We start from the raw sequence: 18,823 nt of genomic DNA on the forward strand, positions 1-18,823 counted from the left end.
TCTGATCGAAAATGATTTTTTAGATTAATATTAATGAAATAATATTTAGCAATTTCGATCTCATAGACACGATAGAAATTGATGAACACAAATGTTTATATGGGATTTGACCCCAGGTCTTTTGAGTATTAGTCACATTATACCACTGATCTCTTGTTACGGTTACATTTGTGAGAGACCATTATATACTATTCAAGAATAAACTTCATTTTAAATACATAAAATAAGACTTTAAACAAATATATAAATAGACTTTAAATAAATATTTATATTGTATTTTTTAAAAATAATTTAAAACATTAAAAATATATATATACAACGGAATTTCCTTAACTTTTGAAAAAATCTAGAGAAAAATACTTTTCCTATTTAAGCAAAAAAATATTTTAATACGTATAAAAATAATATTTTGTTATAATAATTAAAAACATAAAATTTTATTTTTATTATCAGTTATTTAAAATCTAATTATTAAAATATATAAGAGTAAAATCTATATTATTATTATTATAAGTAGCACAGTACAGGTGAAAAAAAATATTTTATATATACAATTTTAATTTTAACAACCGTACGTATTCCACATTTCCATGATTACATTTATTTTAAAATCAATATAAGTTTTTGATTATATCTAACGCTGTTTTTGATACATGTTCCAATAAAAAATCAGCTTAGAAACTTTCCCAAATTCTGAAAATCCCGAACGTTCACCGGAAGGGTGTCACATTTAAAGCCAAGCTTCTAACTTAAAGACGTTGTTAAGCTGACTTACAAACGAGTAAGTTATGAGCACGAGTCAGACAAGTGGTCCGTCAACGGCGATGAAGAGTTAACAAACTTTAATCATTTACGGGGCGGCCCTAGAGAGAGAGGCTGAATGGATGTCTTGAAGATTGCGTTCTAGATGTTGTGTAAACCACAACATTTCAAATATAAGGAATAATATTTATATCACTGTTTAATCAAGTATTGGGATGAAAAACGTCGTCTGAATACCAAAAGGTAATTTTAAATTCATATATCCCCAATATTATATTGGCGCAATAGATTAAATTAAATACATTCTTTATTCTAAGCCATCAATTTATTTATCGAATCTATATGACCCTATAAGTCACTATGAAATCCGATCTAACCACTGCGGTTCCGATCCCTATTTATGATGTTAACGATAGGGTTGATTAAGGATTTCAATTAACGATATGGTAGTTTATGCGACGGTTTTAACGACGGGGTCCTGGACCGTCGTATAATTTTATGTTCTACTTTTAGATCGAAAAGTGACTCTTCTTTTAATGCCATTTGGGCAATATTTAATTATTTTCCTTTGCTGGAACAATGCAGATGAACAATGGAGCGCTAGTTAAAACAACAATATTGAACGGCCCCTTTGTTTGTAATAAATCAAAGTATAATTTTTAGGGAAAGTTTAGGGCAAGGTTCCTTTTGCCGCCACCCCTGGGGTGTCTCCTGACAAGAGTTTGAGCGGCGCAAACCTTTAATCCCCATTCATGGATACGTACAAGTTGTTGGGGGAAAGTGAGATAAGAATTTTGGACTTGGACTACTGTCGCCCGGGTCCTCCAACAGCAGAGGAGGTTTGAGTAAACTTTCACTAATTTCATTTGAGTTCTCCCTTTTGTTTTACTTTCACGATATCCCATGTTAAGTTTTAACGTGCGCGACACATAGGCATACCCTTACCAATATACGACTTAAGCTCCGACCTTTTATATAATATAAAATATTCCATATAAAGAGATCGATTAAAAAAAGGTGATTTCAATTTTATAAGTTAATACGTAGAAGAGACATAATGATACTGAACAACAAAAATTTTGTAACTAGAATTTTGATGACCGGTTTGGACGAAGTATATCATACATATTCTAATACCTGCACTACACTTTCTGGAAGTTGTCCGAACCGGAGTTACAACTAAAGTAGGCCGAGACCTACGACTTCGAGTAAGCGACCACATTGCCGCAAATTTCATATGCCGTCCGGACGGCGGCTTCCGTCATGTACAGCGCGCGATCGAAAAATGTGCCAAATAATCGCAATTCTTAAATTGTCATGTTATTAAAATTACGCTACTGATAATTATAAAAGTTTGTGTGGGAACTCACCAATACAATATCAGTGAAAAATTTTCAGTCGTAAATATTCAATTCACGCAAAATCTTTGTCGGCTTTTGCAAAATGACATAAGGCATAAAATAATACTTCAGAATACGAACCCCACATCTGTGACTATCCTAGATTTTGTCGCCATCAATTCTAAATAAGAATTCGTTATGGTGTGACATTTATATAAACCGATCTAGGAAAATACGTTTTTTTTAACAAAATCAAGTACTACTAATTATTTTTTAATTATTTAATTTTATATGAAAAAAAATATAATAACAATATATGTTAGAAGAATATACTATCAAAAATATAATTAATCCCTTTTGGTGCCCTAAAACATGCAAAGATGTCAGTAAGAGTCTGTTGAAGTCCTCGATAAGCATGTGGTATTAGAACTTGACCTCGTGACTACGATGCAGCGCTCGACGTGCGTGTTAACTATAGGACGCCTACGCGCATACTGAAATTAAACCGAGTTACTCGTTCTATCTCAGTTAGCGAAAAACCATATCATTATCTTTCTCACTCTCGTCACTTAACACGCGAGAGAGCGAAAGCGGAAGTATCTCAACGCTCGCACTCGAAAGAGCAGCTCCGACCTTGGTTCCTTTGACCTCGGTCCGTTTGCCGACAATGTTCGGAAATGCCGACAAGTCGACTGAATTACCTCCACTTTACCTCTCGTTCTCAGTAACCTCGGACAACTTCCGAGAGATTTTAGACCGAACTCGACCGAAGTAACCCACTATATTCTCTGCCTTTGGCCAACCTTGGCCAAAGATGTGATAATATTGAGTATATATAAAGCGATAAGACTCTAACTAGATTCCGCCATGAAAATCACTGGCTACGAAGTCATCACACACTTAAGGTTCCCAAACTTTAAAGGAGTTATATTATTTCTCTGTTTGAGAGATATATATGTTTCACATATGTAACCAAAAATTTTAACCGCGGTCTTGCAGTATATTGAATATTTTACTGATTTCACATATTATTTTGAGGGTTTCTAAGTGCACATTTGCACTAAAACTAACAGTCAAACACTTGGTACTGAACTATATAATCGCTGCTTCATTTTATTTAATCTTTTGGTCTGATTTACATGACAATTTTAGGTATTTGTAGTTGTATAAATATTGTATTGTATATATATTTCGTAACTAAACCATACAATACATATGATTTAGTGACCTGGATTAAACAATCTGATTGTTGTTATCTAATTACTAAAATAAACGAGATTATCTCACGATCTCTTACACGGCCACATACATATGTTCTAAGAATAATATTGTTGTGATAATTATAATCCACAATATTTTGATTCAAATATAATGTTGAAATGATATTAACACGACATATTATTGCTATAAATAAAACTTTTTTATCAGTCGTTATCTCTTAAGAACGTTCATATCATTTTTGTTAAACTTTTTATCTAGATTTAAAAATCGTAGACTTCATGGTCAGCTTACAGACGGTTTACATTCTTGCTCGTAAGTTAACTTAAACCGTACACAATGGTGTGATATAAATATGTGGTTGAAACGTTTGCACTAAGACAAAGTGTCTGGAAAGGGAAATGCTTAACCCTGGTGTGGCATAGACGTGAAACGTCGTTAACGCCATGTTAACTTAACCCTCCGCAGCGAAGCTATTGTTATCTAAACGTCTGCTAGGACTTGTTTTATGCAAATCACTCTACATATTTTAGACTGGAGAACACTGGGAATCGAGAGGCAAGATGCATTTGCAGTAAAAATCGACGATGCTAGATACTATTCAGAAGATTGTTAACAAGAAGTATTATACATCTATTTACTTTTTAAAAAACATACACTTTTTTTGTAATAAAATAGGCTTGATTTTATTTAATGCAATATCGCTATTATTTATGTATACATCCATACCTCGCTTTACGGCCTAGATACGTTCTACGAAACTTGGCCGCAAAGCGAAAAGCCGTATAACGAATCAATTATTCTAATACAAATTCATACAAATTCAATGTGATCGATTCCAAATTTGTTAAATATGTAACATGGTTTATCATTTAAAATGCATTTTATCTTTTTATTTTACTTAAATCAAAAATACATACATAACAAGTACATACATTTGTACATAAAATAATAACAGACTCCAAAAACCAACAATAATCCATAAATAAAAATGAAACTACAATACTTCATGTTACATAAAATATGTGTATGAATACATACATATTTTTTTTTAAAATGGCTTTAATCTGAAGACAATGAAGAAATGGTAACCTACAGATCACTGTCGTTTTCATTTTTCGCTGGTAAGGATGGGCCTGGCTTAAAAAAATTGTCCAACGTTGTTTGTCTTGCCTTTTTGTCTCTTTCGTTCTTCAGTGATTAATAACAGCTAATGGCTGAGTTAATTCCCCGAGAAACTTTAGCGCTACGTTCGACGTCAGAATCGTTTTTAAGGAAGATGTTTATTCCTTGTTCGAAATAGGAAAAAGCCTTTGACAATTTTTTTTATGTTAGCTGTTTGAACACAACAGACTCTGTCTCTTCATCAAATGCCGGTTCTGCTTGCAACTGAATGAGTTCCTTATATGAAAGGGGTTCCCTATCAGCTTCAAGTAGATCAAGCACATCAAGTTCGTTCAAACTTTCAAAGCCGAGATCATGTGCTAGATCCAAAATGTTTTACCTAATTTCAGAAAGGCAATTAACTTCTGCATCAGTACTTTTTACACATTCTGGCCATATTTTTTCCAAACATGGTTCATTGTTGTTAATTTTAATTCCTTCCATGATTCACTAATGCTGTCAACAGCATCCTTGATGTTATAGTTTTTCCAAAATGTTTTAATTGAAGATTTACCATCGGTTTCCCTTATAAGTTGTCGGAAAGTTCGGCGTAGGTAATATGCCTTAAAAGTGGCTATTGCACCCTGATCCATTGGTTGGATCAGAGCTGTTGTATTTTTCGGAAGGTACTCAATCATGACATCTTCAGATAGTTCGGATAAATTAGTAGGATGCCCTGGTGCATTATCCAAAATTAGCAAAGCCTTGTCTCGCAAATATTTTTTCACTTCTGTGCAAAAGTGATTTTTGAACCAATCCTCTAAAGTAGCTTTAGTCATCCAAGCTTTCTTGTTGGATCTCCATATGACGGGTAATTGATTTTTATTTAGTCCTTTAAGAGGCCATGAATTTTCGGACAAATATATTAAAAGTGATGTTAGCTTAAAATCACCCGCGGCATTTGCACCAAGTAGCAAAGTTAATCGTTCTTTAGACACCTTATAACCAGGCGCAGATTTTTTGGTTTTTGAAATGTACGTGCAATCAGGCATTCACTTCCAATAAAGCCCTGTTTTGTCTACGTTAAACACTTGTTTAGGTTTATAACCACGTCTTTCAATAATTCCCTTTAAAATGTTGGGATATTCCTTAGATGCGGCCTCATCGGCGCTAGCTGCTTCACCTTTCATTTTAAAATTATGCAAATTAAATCTATTTTTAATTTTTTTTAAAAATCGACATCGAAAAAAAGTTTTTTTGCCGTTATAGCGAAACATTTTAGGCCGTTAATCGAAAACGTGCCTTAATTGAAGAGGGCCGTTATATCGAAAGGCCCCATAAAGAGCAGCCGTATAGCGAGGTATGGGTGTATTGCCATCTGTAACGATATGTAAATATTTTATTTGCAACCACCATCACATGAATAATATTTATGTATCTAAATATAGTTTCTCTCTGATATTTTACATCATCCAATTTTATTCATCAAAACTCTCATAACTAAGTATTCCACTTTAGAAAATATACACGCCCGTCCATCATTCGCCGTCCGGTGGCGAATTTGCATCACTGCATCTGCCTCACGCCCATGCCGAGCCACGTTCATTCTCCGGACTTAATTCGATAAGAGCAATTAGGTGTCATTAGCGATTCGGATCACATGCGCGCGCAAAGGCTTCAGCTAATTCTCAAACAAACCGTGAATTGTTTCGTCACAAAGCGTGTGCCACAAATTGCATTACATTAGCGTGACCCGCGTGACATTCATGTCAATTTTTCGCGATACCAATCGCAAATCACGATATCGATTAGATATATTTTTTTTCGTTAATTATTCAGCAGTGGTCTATTTTAGCAACGACGCTTTCGCGATTTAACTCATTGATACAATGAATGTAAAAATCTATACACACACACACACACACACACATCAATGTGAAGTTAAGTGGTTTGAAGCATGCAAAATACAGGTGAAAAATGTATAACGTGTCAAAAGTGACGGGTGAACAAGAGTTGTGTATTTGAAAATCGGGGAATGTGCAGTAGAAATAATGAAAAATTAAATTGAGATTCTTTAGCTGAAAAGTCAACATTATAAATTGAATAAATAAAAAATATGTGTAGCTACTGTTCACACATAATTCTATTTATAATATTGATACCTGGTACACAAATGTAAGTAATGATTCTTATAGATACATTACTGCTATACTAGTATACAAAATATTGATATTCTTATTCAATATATTTGTAATCGTACTAATAAAATACATCAGCGGTTCCTAACCTGTGATACGCGTACCACCGGTGGTACGCGAGTGGGTAGTTGGTGGTACGCGAAAAATAATCAGTAATGGCGGACATAAAAAGTAAAAAAAAATCAGTCAAAAAAATATCATTTAAACTATTGTATTTTTCCTAAATGTATTTTTTTAGAAAAGCTCGATTACGATCTTTAATGTTAAAGATAAAATTGAAAGTATGATTAAGAAATTACATTTTTGGAAACAGTGTATCGAAAACAATCAACCAGAAGTATTCGAAACTCTACATACTTTTTTAGTTAAAAATAAGGTTAGCTTGTCTCAAGATTTACGAGAACATATAATAATTCATTTAACAATATTAAAATCGTCTTTTGTGGAGTATTTTCCAAGACTTGAAAACAAAGATAATAATTGAATTTCAAACCCCTTCTATGCAGAAAATTTAGGAAAAGCTTCATCGTTATCAATAAAATACATAGAAAATTTAATAGATTTATCAAGTCACAAAACTATACAAGGAAAATTCGAACGAAATAATCTAATTAATTTTTGGGTAAACGTACATGAAGAATATGAAGAACTTTCTGAAAAAGCTCTCAAATTCTTTTTACCGTTCACTAGTACAAAATTAGTAGAAAGAGCTTTTTCTTTATATGTTTTTTTAAAAAATAAGTATCGAAACAAATTAGACGCAGGTGTAGATGTAAGGGTATATCTCACATCTTTTGAACCAAATTTAAAAAAGTATGTTCTTCGAAATAAGCACAAGGATCTCATTAAATTTATTTTGCTTATATTATTGTGCTTATATTTTCGTAAAATTTATTTAAAAATTAAACTTATAACTTGATAACAATGTATTATAATCTTAAGCCACACTTTCATAACTATTATTTTTGATAATAAATAAAAAATTTTGTCAACAAAAATAATTTTAAATACAATTACAATAATATTATTATATTCACAACAAAAATTTCGCCTACGGTGCTGCTGTAAATTTGTAAAAATAAAAGTGTAAATGATCTCGTTTTCATCAGAAGAGTTTTAACATTTACTGTGCTTAATTAAATTAATATACATATATTTACTATTATTTTAGATAATTTTAAAAAAAAAATTGCCTGCGGTGCATTTTTTTTTTTTTTTTACAAATAATTTAACTTAATTTTATGTTATTTTTCTTAATAAAAATTAGTTGTAAAAAAATACTTAAAAATACTAATAAATAGAATAACAAATTTCTCGAAATACGAAGTGGTACAATTAAGCGTGATGTTTTACCAAGTGGCACGCGAGCCAAAAAAGGTTGTAAAACTTTGAAATACATAATTAAAATATTTTTTTGTCACAGAAAAATCATTATTCACCTAATGCGTTTATATAATTGTAGCGATGCATACATATCACAAGACAGAAAAACAGTACACGCGCGTACCACGAGCAATGCCCGCGGACCTAGCAGTCATCGAGAAGTACGTCTGCCTTTCAACGTACGGCTTATGCGCACGACGGTGTATATCACGCGTCACAAAACTGGACTAAGCATACTCGACTCCACTACGCCTCGATGTTCGGAATACTACATCGCTCCGCGAACTTATGCATCACCTTCATGACACGCGCTCAAAAACAATAACTGATGAAATAGCCAAAGATTTAATACTAATGCCTAAAATATTTTTCAAGGACAGTGGATTCAAAATTTATTTGCAATTTTATTTTGATACATGATTCTATAATAACTAAATACAAATTTCTATGTTAAACTATGTTTATGCTTATGAACTATGTTTCTATGCATGTTGAACATAATTACCAGCATAATAGACCAGTTGTATAAGCCGGTTATCATTATCTGAAAAATATGGGCTCAAATTTTATATGCATACTAGTGTTTATCAATTTAAAAGTAGTAAATTAAATATTAATATAGTTCTGATTAATCAACACAACTAAATTTTTATAGATTTTTGTAATCTCAGGATATTTATTCGTGATTAAAAAATCTATATTGAAGTTTTAGAATTTGTATCAGGTCAAGTCCAAAATACAAACTTAGCCAACTCATCTCTCAGGGGAAAATAAGCGGAAGAATAAGTACAGACAGACATAGCATCTCACATATTTTCTGCATTTCGATATTATACTACGATTTAAAAATATCATTTATTTTTACCCATATTACCATAGATTTTTAATATAATAGGGCTGATCAAAGTATATTTAAACGGAATTTTGGTCAAAAGGAGAGCGCAAAAACAATTATCACTTATCAAAAAGCAAAAATTCACGGTAAAATCGTGTCGGCGCCGTCGCAGTGGGAACGCTCATTACCGAGCGTTCTTTTGCTGGCTCGCACGGCCGGTGCGGGCCCCATGCACCATCCGATCTGAACACATATTTAATATTAAACATGTAAGTTTAATAATTATAATTAAAATACTACTGCAGCGGTTCAATTTGTGTATAATGGCCGCTCGTCACATTCTGTCGCCAAACATTTATTAATATAACATTAAAAAGGTAAATACGGCTGTAAAGCCTGGACTAAATAAGCCAGAGCCACAGGTTCAAGACCCCGCAGCAACCATATTTTTTTTTGTTTTTAAAAATTGTGATGTGGTTTTTAATGTATTGCTTGTAAATCATAATATAGATAATAAATAATAATCAATTATGTAGGTGTCACTGATTCTCTTATTAAAGTATTATTTGACTGATAAAACTACCCGTTGGCACTGAGTTACGCCTGCCATGTAGCAATGAAAGATTTATATATTAAAAAATGGCTTTGCCAAAATGCTTTGTACTGTCAATGAATTGTGGGACGACAATTTTTGTATTACAGTGTTGCCAAATCTCTAGCTGATTAAACTTCGATGGTTACATTAAAGGCGTTATCATAAAATAATACGATAAAATAATAAATTCAAGGTATTTCGACTTTTATTTCAATTTAGAAAAACATACTTTATTTTATAAATATTTAGATACCAGGATACCAAATTAGTCCCATCCATAGCCAATTTGTAATTGTGTTTTATATTATAAACAATCCAAGATTTAGATGTTCTGTGAAATAATGAAGCATATCGCTTGTCGTCGCAAAGTATCGGATGACTTTAAAACTCGTTTCAAACTCGTAGCGGCCGTATTGAAATGTTAATTTAAAATTTTTGTAATTAATTTGAGTTGCTGCGAGTTATTTAATCGCCCTGTTTATTCTGCAACACCTTGAAATCGTTCAACTTTCGCCTTTCGCTTCTCGCTAAACTTTTTTTCACTTCATCTTGGACCTTTGTCAATATACAACTTTGAAATGGGAATTGTTTGAAGTAATTGAAAAATAAAATCATTTAGCAGTTTGTTTTAAACCATACTTTATATGATTTTTTATGCACATTGTTTTATTATTCACTCCGTGTATATTGTGTATACATATAAGCAGTCATTACTGTTTCCGTTCAGTGTTAATTTGAATGTGTCCAAGCGACTGTTCAGCGTTGTGTGAAATTAAACGCCCTGTTACATTACATAATGGGAAAACCTCACGAAGCTTTTCAACTTTTCGCTATTTTAAATAATTATATTGTATATTATATTTTAAAACTGCAATATTTTCATTTTTGCTCTCTGTGTTATTTACATAAATATAATGCAAGAAAATATACAACACACTATGCGGGCTATATATTCTGTCATTTTTGCATAGGTATCTTTCAAGTACATAGACCTTTTTTTCTATTTATATACAACAATATTTAGATAGTAAATATACAATGATACTAAATTATAAGTATAAATAGATAATACATAATATCGTTAATTTATAGCATAAATAAGTGGCGTTAATAGCGAAGAAAGACCATGAAATTATATATGTGTTAGCAAGGAACTAAATAAATATATTTATTCATTGATTATTACAAATCTAACTATGATGATTTAACAAGTTCATTCAATGCGTTATGATAAAAAAAATAATGGTACACATACAAAATAATAGATAAACATCAACCGAGATAAATATTTCTAGCTATTCATAGCTATTACCGAAAATATCAGTATATTTGTTAAGCACATTAAAAAACTAAAAAAATACAAAATATATAAAAAAACTATTTCAATAGAAATTACCACTCAATGTTCAGAATCAGATACGTTTATGATTTACTTATTACATTGATACTACTTTCTGTGATGCGCATGTTACTTGTCAACATTATTAGACACGTAGTTTGTGATTGACAACCATGTAAACGACGCATTTTGTTAAACTCAACTAAATTTAAATTAAAAATGAATATAATGGTGTAAATGTAGTACTTAGCATTAAACAATGATTATATGCTAAAAATAAATTATTAATAATACAAACAAAGAAGGTTCTGAAAACACGCAACAAAAAAGAGTAAATGACCATCGTATCACAAAAATGTAAAAAAAAAATAATTTTTTAGTAAATTACTAAATCGCTATTTGTAAGATTTCTAAAAAACTTGTAGACAATGAAAAAAAATGCACTGGAAACGATTAATATGCAACGAAATACAGCATATTAATTAAATTGCTTAACAACTGTTAAATTAGATAGCTGACGACTTACATTAGCTTAAGTGTTTCGCATTAACACAAATGTCAAATTGTCTCAATAAAAGCACCATGAGAGCCAAGACGTTTTGACTATTTTTTTAAAAGTTCAACCACGAAATCATGCGGTCAATTTGTTGTATTATCTTACAGTTTTGTGCTTAATAAAATAAAAATTTAGGCATACAACTTGTAAAAGTAGACGTTGAAAGATAAACGGTTGTTACGACAGGAAAGATAAAAGCAAAATCGCCTAATAAGTTAAAGACTACTACAATAAAACTTCATACTAGCTTTTAAGTACCAAAAATCGAAGAACATTGTTATTTTCATTACAGAAAATAATACATAAGTATCTCACGTTATGGAGACTATAATAGAAACAACCTTTTTTTTCTTTGTTAAGAAGTATATTTATTTAACCAGAAATAGATATATTTGTCTAGGATTAATTAAAAAATTGCAATTAACGCTAATTTTAAATAAATACCGGAAGTCATCAAATACTATATTTGCTTCATTTTTAAAAGTATTCTTGTGTCTCAAATGTTCATAAAATGTAAAATTATTATTTTACGAATGACACGAAACTAGAAAATTAATATATAAAATAAGAAGTAGTATTTACGTACTAAGAAATTTTATTTAAACTTATTAGTTATATTTTTAAAAAATATACAAATATTTTCTTTAGGTGTTTATGTCGTCGATTCAACATACATCCCTAAATGAAAATAATAGCATTAAGGATTTTATTCTCTATCTAAAAGTCCACTAACACCATTCGATACGATTTTATTAAACCACATAAAAATAAACAGGACAATTATTGGCAATACAGATAGCTTTAAAACAGTCGTTTCTGTGCGATGGCGGTAGTTGTTGTTGGTTGGTGGTAGTTTTTTTTCACAGCCGCGAAATTGAGCGCAATTTAGGAGTTATCCAGCGCGCTTGTTTGAACAGAAAGACGAAGAAATTCAGCAATTCGCCACAGTCTACGGCTTTTTTCGTGGTAATTAAACGTACAATTCATATCTGGTTGTCGGCCGCAGGGCGTTCGGCACGATTTATAGGTTTCCGCGCCGTTTCGCGGTGGATGCACGCTATTGCTGAAATTTGCAAATTGTTGTCGACTGAGATATTTATGTTTCGGTCGACAAAAAACACGCCCAACAGATTCATCCAGCGGCACCAAACTGGCGGAGACTTTTTGTATTACTTTCAAGTCACAAATACTTTATGGTGATATATTATAATTTAATTTTTATAGACAGCTAAGAATTTTTTTGAGTAAAGACTTTGGAATAGATTGCGGTTCTGTTTCGTAAAATCATTTGATATTTAACTTCTTTAAACGCAAACTTTAATTCATTAAATTGTAACCAACATACTCAAAATACCATGTAAAACGACATGGACCTCTTCGTGATCAAAATAGCGTTTTTAACACTATTCAAATATTCGCTATGTAAATTGCTACGATTTATATTTTTCACCCATTGAAGATGTCAAAAAAAAGAAAACAAGGTTATACAAAAAATCTACAGAATGACGTGTTTTGATTTATTTTCTTGTGTATTTAAAATTATGCTTCAAATATTTTTGAAACGAATTAAACTATTTTCTTTTTCTTATTTTACCCGATATTTTATTAATAGAGTATCAGTGATCATTGTCTGATGTTTTCGTAGTGAAAATAAACTGGCCAAAAATATTAAGCCTTAAGTATATCACAGTCTCAAATAAGAAGCTTAGCGTTTTACTGTTGCAAAAGGGTCGCTAATGGACAGATAGGTAAGGGCTTACGCTCGACCCTCGTAGCGAGTGGGAGCGCTCAATAATAATAAAAAAATAAAACCAATAAGTCCAATTATCACATTTTAAAACTATTTAAAGATTTTTTGTTTATTGAAGCCAAATTATTTTTTTGAACAACCTTTAGCACTTATTTTTAATAGTAAATACTTTTCTAAAACATTTTTTTAGCCATATTTTCAATACTTCTAAATTAACTAAAAACATTTATAATTAAATATTTTTTTAATATTTGATATGAATATTTGTAACTTATTGGTATGCTTATATTTATGATTCTATAACTTTACAATTTAATATTTTTAGGTGTTAAAAAGCTTTTTCAATTAATTTATTAAAAATATAAAATTTTTGATTTAAAAAAATTCTACAATAGAAAGCGTTATTATAGTAATTTTAGACTACAAATCTGCTCATATACAAACATACATTAATATGTATACCTATTGCTATAACATATTTATACTTTCTGATAGTGCCGCACGCATTAATAACATATGCTTTATCCCACATCATCTGTCAATGAAAACATCCTTGCAAGTTCGTTAAGGAGCTAGCTGGATTGTACATTAAATTATTTGAGCGTTGGCATCCTGGTCGCAACGTTAAAGAACAGAGAATCGCGGCTGTATATATTGTAGATTTACAGAATATATTATACATTTTTAAACTCAAAGTGTGTACTATATATACTATATATAATCAAACGACCAATTATCGAATTAAAGAATTACGAGTTATGACCGTATATGGTACTCCTTTTGCTTCGAATTTTGCAGTTTTGCAGTAATTCGTTGATTACTGGCAACAATGCGCGCAATCCAACTAAGCACCTCGAATAATAAATTAAATTTGCATATACATATGTATATGCAAAATTAATTTAAATAAAAAATAGGTTAAAAATAATTTGATTTATTCTCATCACCACGCATTATATACAGTATTCAATTAATCCGTTGTACTAGCTATTTTTTTAGTATTTATTTGTAAGCTTTATATTCCAGCTACTACTTTAACCCAAGTGGTTACCGTTGAAATTTGTGAAAGCACTGATGGATGTGAAGGGTTTCCACATGTGGCAATGGCCGATATAATTCCAACTGCCACGTTTTTATAAACAGCTGGACTTCCATAATCACCCTGTAATATTTGTATATGATTTATATAAAGTTTTATATGAATAAATTCAAATTAGATTAATTTAGTACCAAACATGCCCCTTTTCCTCCGAATATTAGTTTACCACCACAGAAGACTCTATCGCTCAATGTGGCTGTAGTACCATAAAGCCATCTACATAACATTAACGATACTACAGGCACGTTGACGCTCCTCAAATTTAAAGAATAGGCACTGGATGAATCCTTTTATACATACAAATATTTAAATTCAACTTTAAGACCATATTATTTCAAATCTAACTCACAGATACTACACCCCAACCAGCTAAAGTAATTGGTCCTAAAAGGGGCAATCCTTGATCTTGATTTGGTATTGTTATAGCTTTCATAGAATCTGTGAACGTCATATTGCTACTTAATTGCAATAGAGCAAAATCATAATCGTTGGTTGTCACGTTATATAAAGAATGCTTTACAATTTGAGAAACGTTAAATACTGATCCGCCCGAATCAAGTACTGCAGTGCCAGCCCTCACAGTTAAACTTGCAGCCGTGTTACTGTTGAACATTTTCGGTATAATATTTTTATATATATATATATATGTAAGATAAAAATATTACTTTACAATGCAGCTTGCCGCTGTCATGACCCAGGTTGTTGATAATATGAAACCTCCGCACAAAAGGGTAGAGTTTGCCACTCTTATTTGTACCAAATAAGCGTTGTCCGTGATAGCAGCACTACCGCCACCAGCAATTTTAATTAGATTTTGACTCTCTTCTGGCATATCTTTTATATCAGAATTGTCTATGTAATCATTTTCTTTAAGCTCAAGAATCGCTTGTAAGTCGAGTATTTCGTATAGCTCTTCATAGATATCATGTTGGCCTTTTTAAAACATTTAAATAAATCACATCAATGACATCATAAATTATAATAATTATAATGCATATTTGATATATAATTATAAATAATTTTCAAAACTATGTGAAATTAAAAATTAAATTAGCACCATATCAAGAAAAATATTATAAAATTCACAATTATATTTACATTATGGTTGCTTATATAACTTAGATTTTCCCTAATTACTTTTAAGATAATCCTTAGTTCTTATGTGAGTCAGTCACAGCGGAAAACATATACGAAAAAATATTAAATATATACCTTTTGCTAATCCTATTACCAAAATGAGACATATGAGTGGTAATACCTTAATGGGTAACATGTTAGCTACTGTTGCAATACAAAAATCGATCGACGTTTTATACACAAAAAAAATATTATCTAAACGATAAAATTCACTACTTTTGCACCAAACCAACCGGTTTCGAAACCAAATTGAATAAAACGGGAATAGGTATTCACGCTAGTTATTTATAACGTGCAAATTGTTAATTTGATCGGTAAGTTTTCCGCGAAAACTCGAAACAAAATTGATAAATTGAGCGACCGAAGTAGCAAAAATGTGGTAAGTAGTAGGCGAAAAACTTTTCTGGACATCAAAATATCAGAAAGAAACATTTAATTTTGTTGTTGGGGTAGAGACTTTATTGGACTTTTACATTTAAAACGGTTTTATTTTGCGCAGACATGTTTCGATATCATCGAAAACAGAGAAAAAGAATAATAAATTGTGAAGAATAATAAAACTATTAAAACCATTGTAAAAAAATACAAATCCAGATCCGTGTCGAATGCTTTAACCCTTAATTGCGTGGTGTTGCAAATCCGCAATAAATTATTTAAGCGCTTAAAAGTCTACATTAAATAAAGGAGCATATTGCATAGTGTTACATATGTGTAACAAACGCCGAGCCATTGTGTTTTCAAATTATTCTGATAGATGTATCTGTACACGCGATAATTCCATTTAAAAAAAATCGTTGGGTGCAGATGTGTCACTTTTTTTGGAATTTCAATTTTTTTTTTATTAGTGCTAGTGGATATAAAACGAAATAAAATTAATTTATATACTCCAAAAAGGTTAGTCTACCATTGTTTATTTATTTTTGATTTCTATTTTTTGTAATAGTTGCATAAAATAACAAAACAGTTTTATAGACACTGGCCCATATTGACCAAGAGGAACAGTTGAAAAATGCCGAAATTCAATTGAATTTCACAAACAATGTGTGAAAAATGTGGTGTGGTCTTATGTTTTAATAATAAGAAAAATTGCTTTAAAAATTTCCACTTGTAAATATTTCTTGTATGTTCTTAATTTTAATATATTTTGTTTGCGTTTCGCATTATGTTGCATATTTACAACAAGCATTCTTTTATAAATATAATTTACAAATAAGCCTGAATATTTTTTTAATTTTTAGCCCAATTTTGGTATTAAAATATTTTTTATTTTTGAATCTGGAAAAATCATGTATTTAAGGTTTAGAGTAAGTATTAAGTAAAATTAAAAATATGTTTTACTGATTAAATTATGATTTTTATTTAATGTTTATGTAAATGTAAGAAATATATCAATATTTAATATTAGAGCTTAGGCGTCTTAATATCATTGTTTCCTATTATAAAATTTAAAACAAGCTTTATACCACATCGATTTTAGTTAGTTAGTAAGTTAGTATTATTATTCCTTGTTATCAATATATTTCTGCAAAATTAAATGAAGATATTAAATTTAGAATTTATTTTTCAACATAGTTACAAGTATTACATAGAACGTGGAAACAAGTTTCTGACGTACAGAAAGAAAATCTTGATTAAAATATATTAAATGTATGTTTTTCACCGTGATTAATATACATTTATTTTATTATTCGTATCAGGTTGTATATAAGAGTATATTTATAAATACTAAACTGACCGTATTGATTTTAAGCGCAATGTGAAATACATGAGGTAGTTGGAATTATTATTATTCACATAAACTAAACATATTTTAACACATGTATCTATTGTGTATTTTTAAATAAACTATAATAATATCAATATAATACAGTTTAATTATTATTAATTAATTAAGAAAATAGATGTAGCTCTTATAACTTATTTATTTAATAATGAATAATTGTTTTAATTATTTATTAAATAATTGTAACTGAAAAACACCGGTTAATTAATATAAACAACGTTTTGACGGATCTAATAATTTGGTATCCACATAAGAAAAGGTAAAGCACAAGTTAATGACATATTTTTAAATACGGTTTTAAAACCATGTGATTTCAAAACACTGTAAAACCAACATGAAGATATCCGTCAAATTTGTTGGTTCATCTTAGTTTCGCATGAACCCGTAAAAACCGACATTGAGCAAATAATCACCATTGTGTCAATATATCATACAATTACATCGTTTAACGCGTGATCATTACTTGATAATAAATGTTATTAGTCGGTTGCCTAGAGGGACGTTACTTTTTTTTTTAATCATATAGCCCTTTAGGCTGACAATATGACAACATAAAAACCTTTTTGGATTTTCAAAAAATAAATCGTTTTAAATTCCGCCAATTCCCATGCATAATTTATTCTTATCGGAGCGGGTTCTTAGATCACCTAAGCAAAGATAAACCAACGCCCGGTTGTTATAATAGAAATTCGCAAAAAAAATGTCGGTCATTTAAATACCTTCCGACAAAGTATGCATATTTTCAAAAATCTTGCACGAACATTTTAAGAAAGGCTTCTTATCTGAGTGTCTTTTTTTTATTACTTGAGCAAAAATAGTTCGAATGTTTGTTACAAATTTCTTAACAATTTTTTCTCATTCCTAGACCCCTATTAAAACCTTTCAAGAAGTATGCACATTATCCATCAACAAGTCTTTACTAATTCAGGTTTATAAAAATTACAGTAATTTTAAACCTTTTAAAAATATTTGCAGAAATTTAATTTTATGTAATAAAAAATGCTTTATAAAAATTCTAAATGAGGATTCACGATTTGCTATATTTCTCGATAAAATATTTAATATTAATTCTCAAAAACAAGCACCAGTTGTGGTTGTTCTAAGCTTAATAGAAAAAAACAATCGCAACACTGTCAACTTAGGGTGTTAAAGTGCAGGTAATGAAATTTGCTCTTATTGAGAGAATAAAATTAAAATAAATTAGTGTTTTTTTAACTGTTTCAACATTGCTATTTCCTTCAAAAGGAGTATATGCAAAAGTTTACTAATATGTTATCCGTATCCTTTAATTATTCAGTAGGCAGTGTATGTATAAGACAACCCAGGTAGGAGGTCAGACCAAGCTTCAGCCCCCGCAGTGTACTATAGTGAAATCGAGACTAGGTTAAAGTCATAGGTACTATTAAATCATCTAATATTTTAATTTTAAAATGGCGTTTAAGGCCTATTGAGCTCGCAAAACTTAGCAAAAATATTAGTGTTATATATCAGTTACCAGGTAAAACATCTCATCAATTTTGTATTATTTTTTTAAATATTTTTTGTATTAAAATTTGACATAATATATAAACGTGAATATTGTTAATATTTATAATATTAGTCAAGTCAGACGCTCATTAAACTATTTGCATATGCTCAACTAATACGGCCCTGCCAATAATAAACTCAGTCTATCAACTTCGAAAACGGGTTTTTCTTAAGTCAAACGCTACCCCAACAACAAA

At 30.4% G+C, this 18,823-nt stretch overlaps 2 protein-coding genes across 2 annotated transcripts in view; both read right to left on the bottom strand.

Annotated features, from left to right (window-relative positions):
* The window catches only part of LOC148227688 (beta-1,4-glucuronyltransferase 1), a 171,629-nt gene that overhangs the window by 6,711 nt on the left and 146,095 nt on the right, over nucleotides 1–18,823 (bottom strand). The window lies entirely within an intron of this gene.
* On the bottom strand, nucleotides 13,999–15,473 carry LOC148227689 (trypsin-7-like). The gene is made up of 5 exons (XM_088201500.1): nucleotides 15,392–15,473; nucleotides 14,845–15,112; nucleotides 14,529–14,781; nucleotides 14,311–14,466; nucleotides 13,999–14,242 (listed from the first exon to the last, which is right to left on the bottom strand). The coding sequence occupies exons 1-5, from the start codon at nucleotides 15,450–15,452 to the stop codon at nucleotides 14,096–14,098; spliced, it is 885 nt and encodes a 294-aa protein (XP_088057626.1). The 5' UTR covers nucleotides 15,453–15,473; the 3' UTR covers nucleotides 13,999–14,095.

The sequence above is a fragment of the Plectrocnemia conspersa genome, unplaced genomic scaffold, assembly GCF_051122295.1.
Source record: "Plectrocnemia conspersa isolate PC_06_02 unplaced genomic scaffold, ASM5112229v1 ptg000013l, whole genome shotgun sequence".
NCBI classification, from domain to species: domain Eukaryota; kingdom Metazoa; phylum Arthropoda; class Insecta; order Trichoptera; family Polycentropodidae; genus Plectrocnemia; species Plectrocnemia conspersa.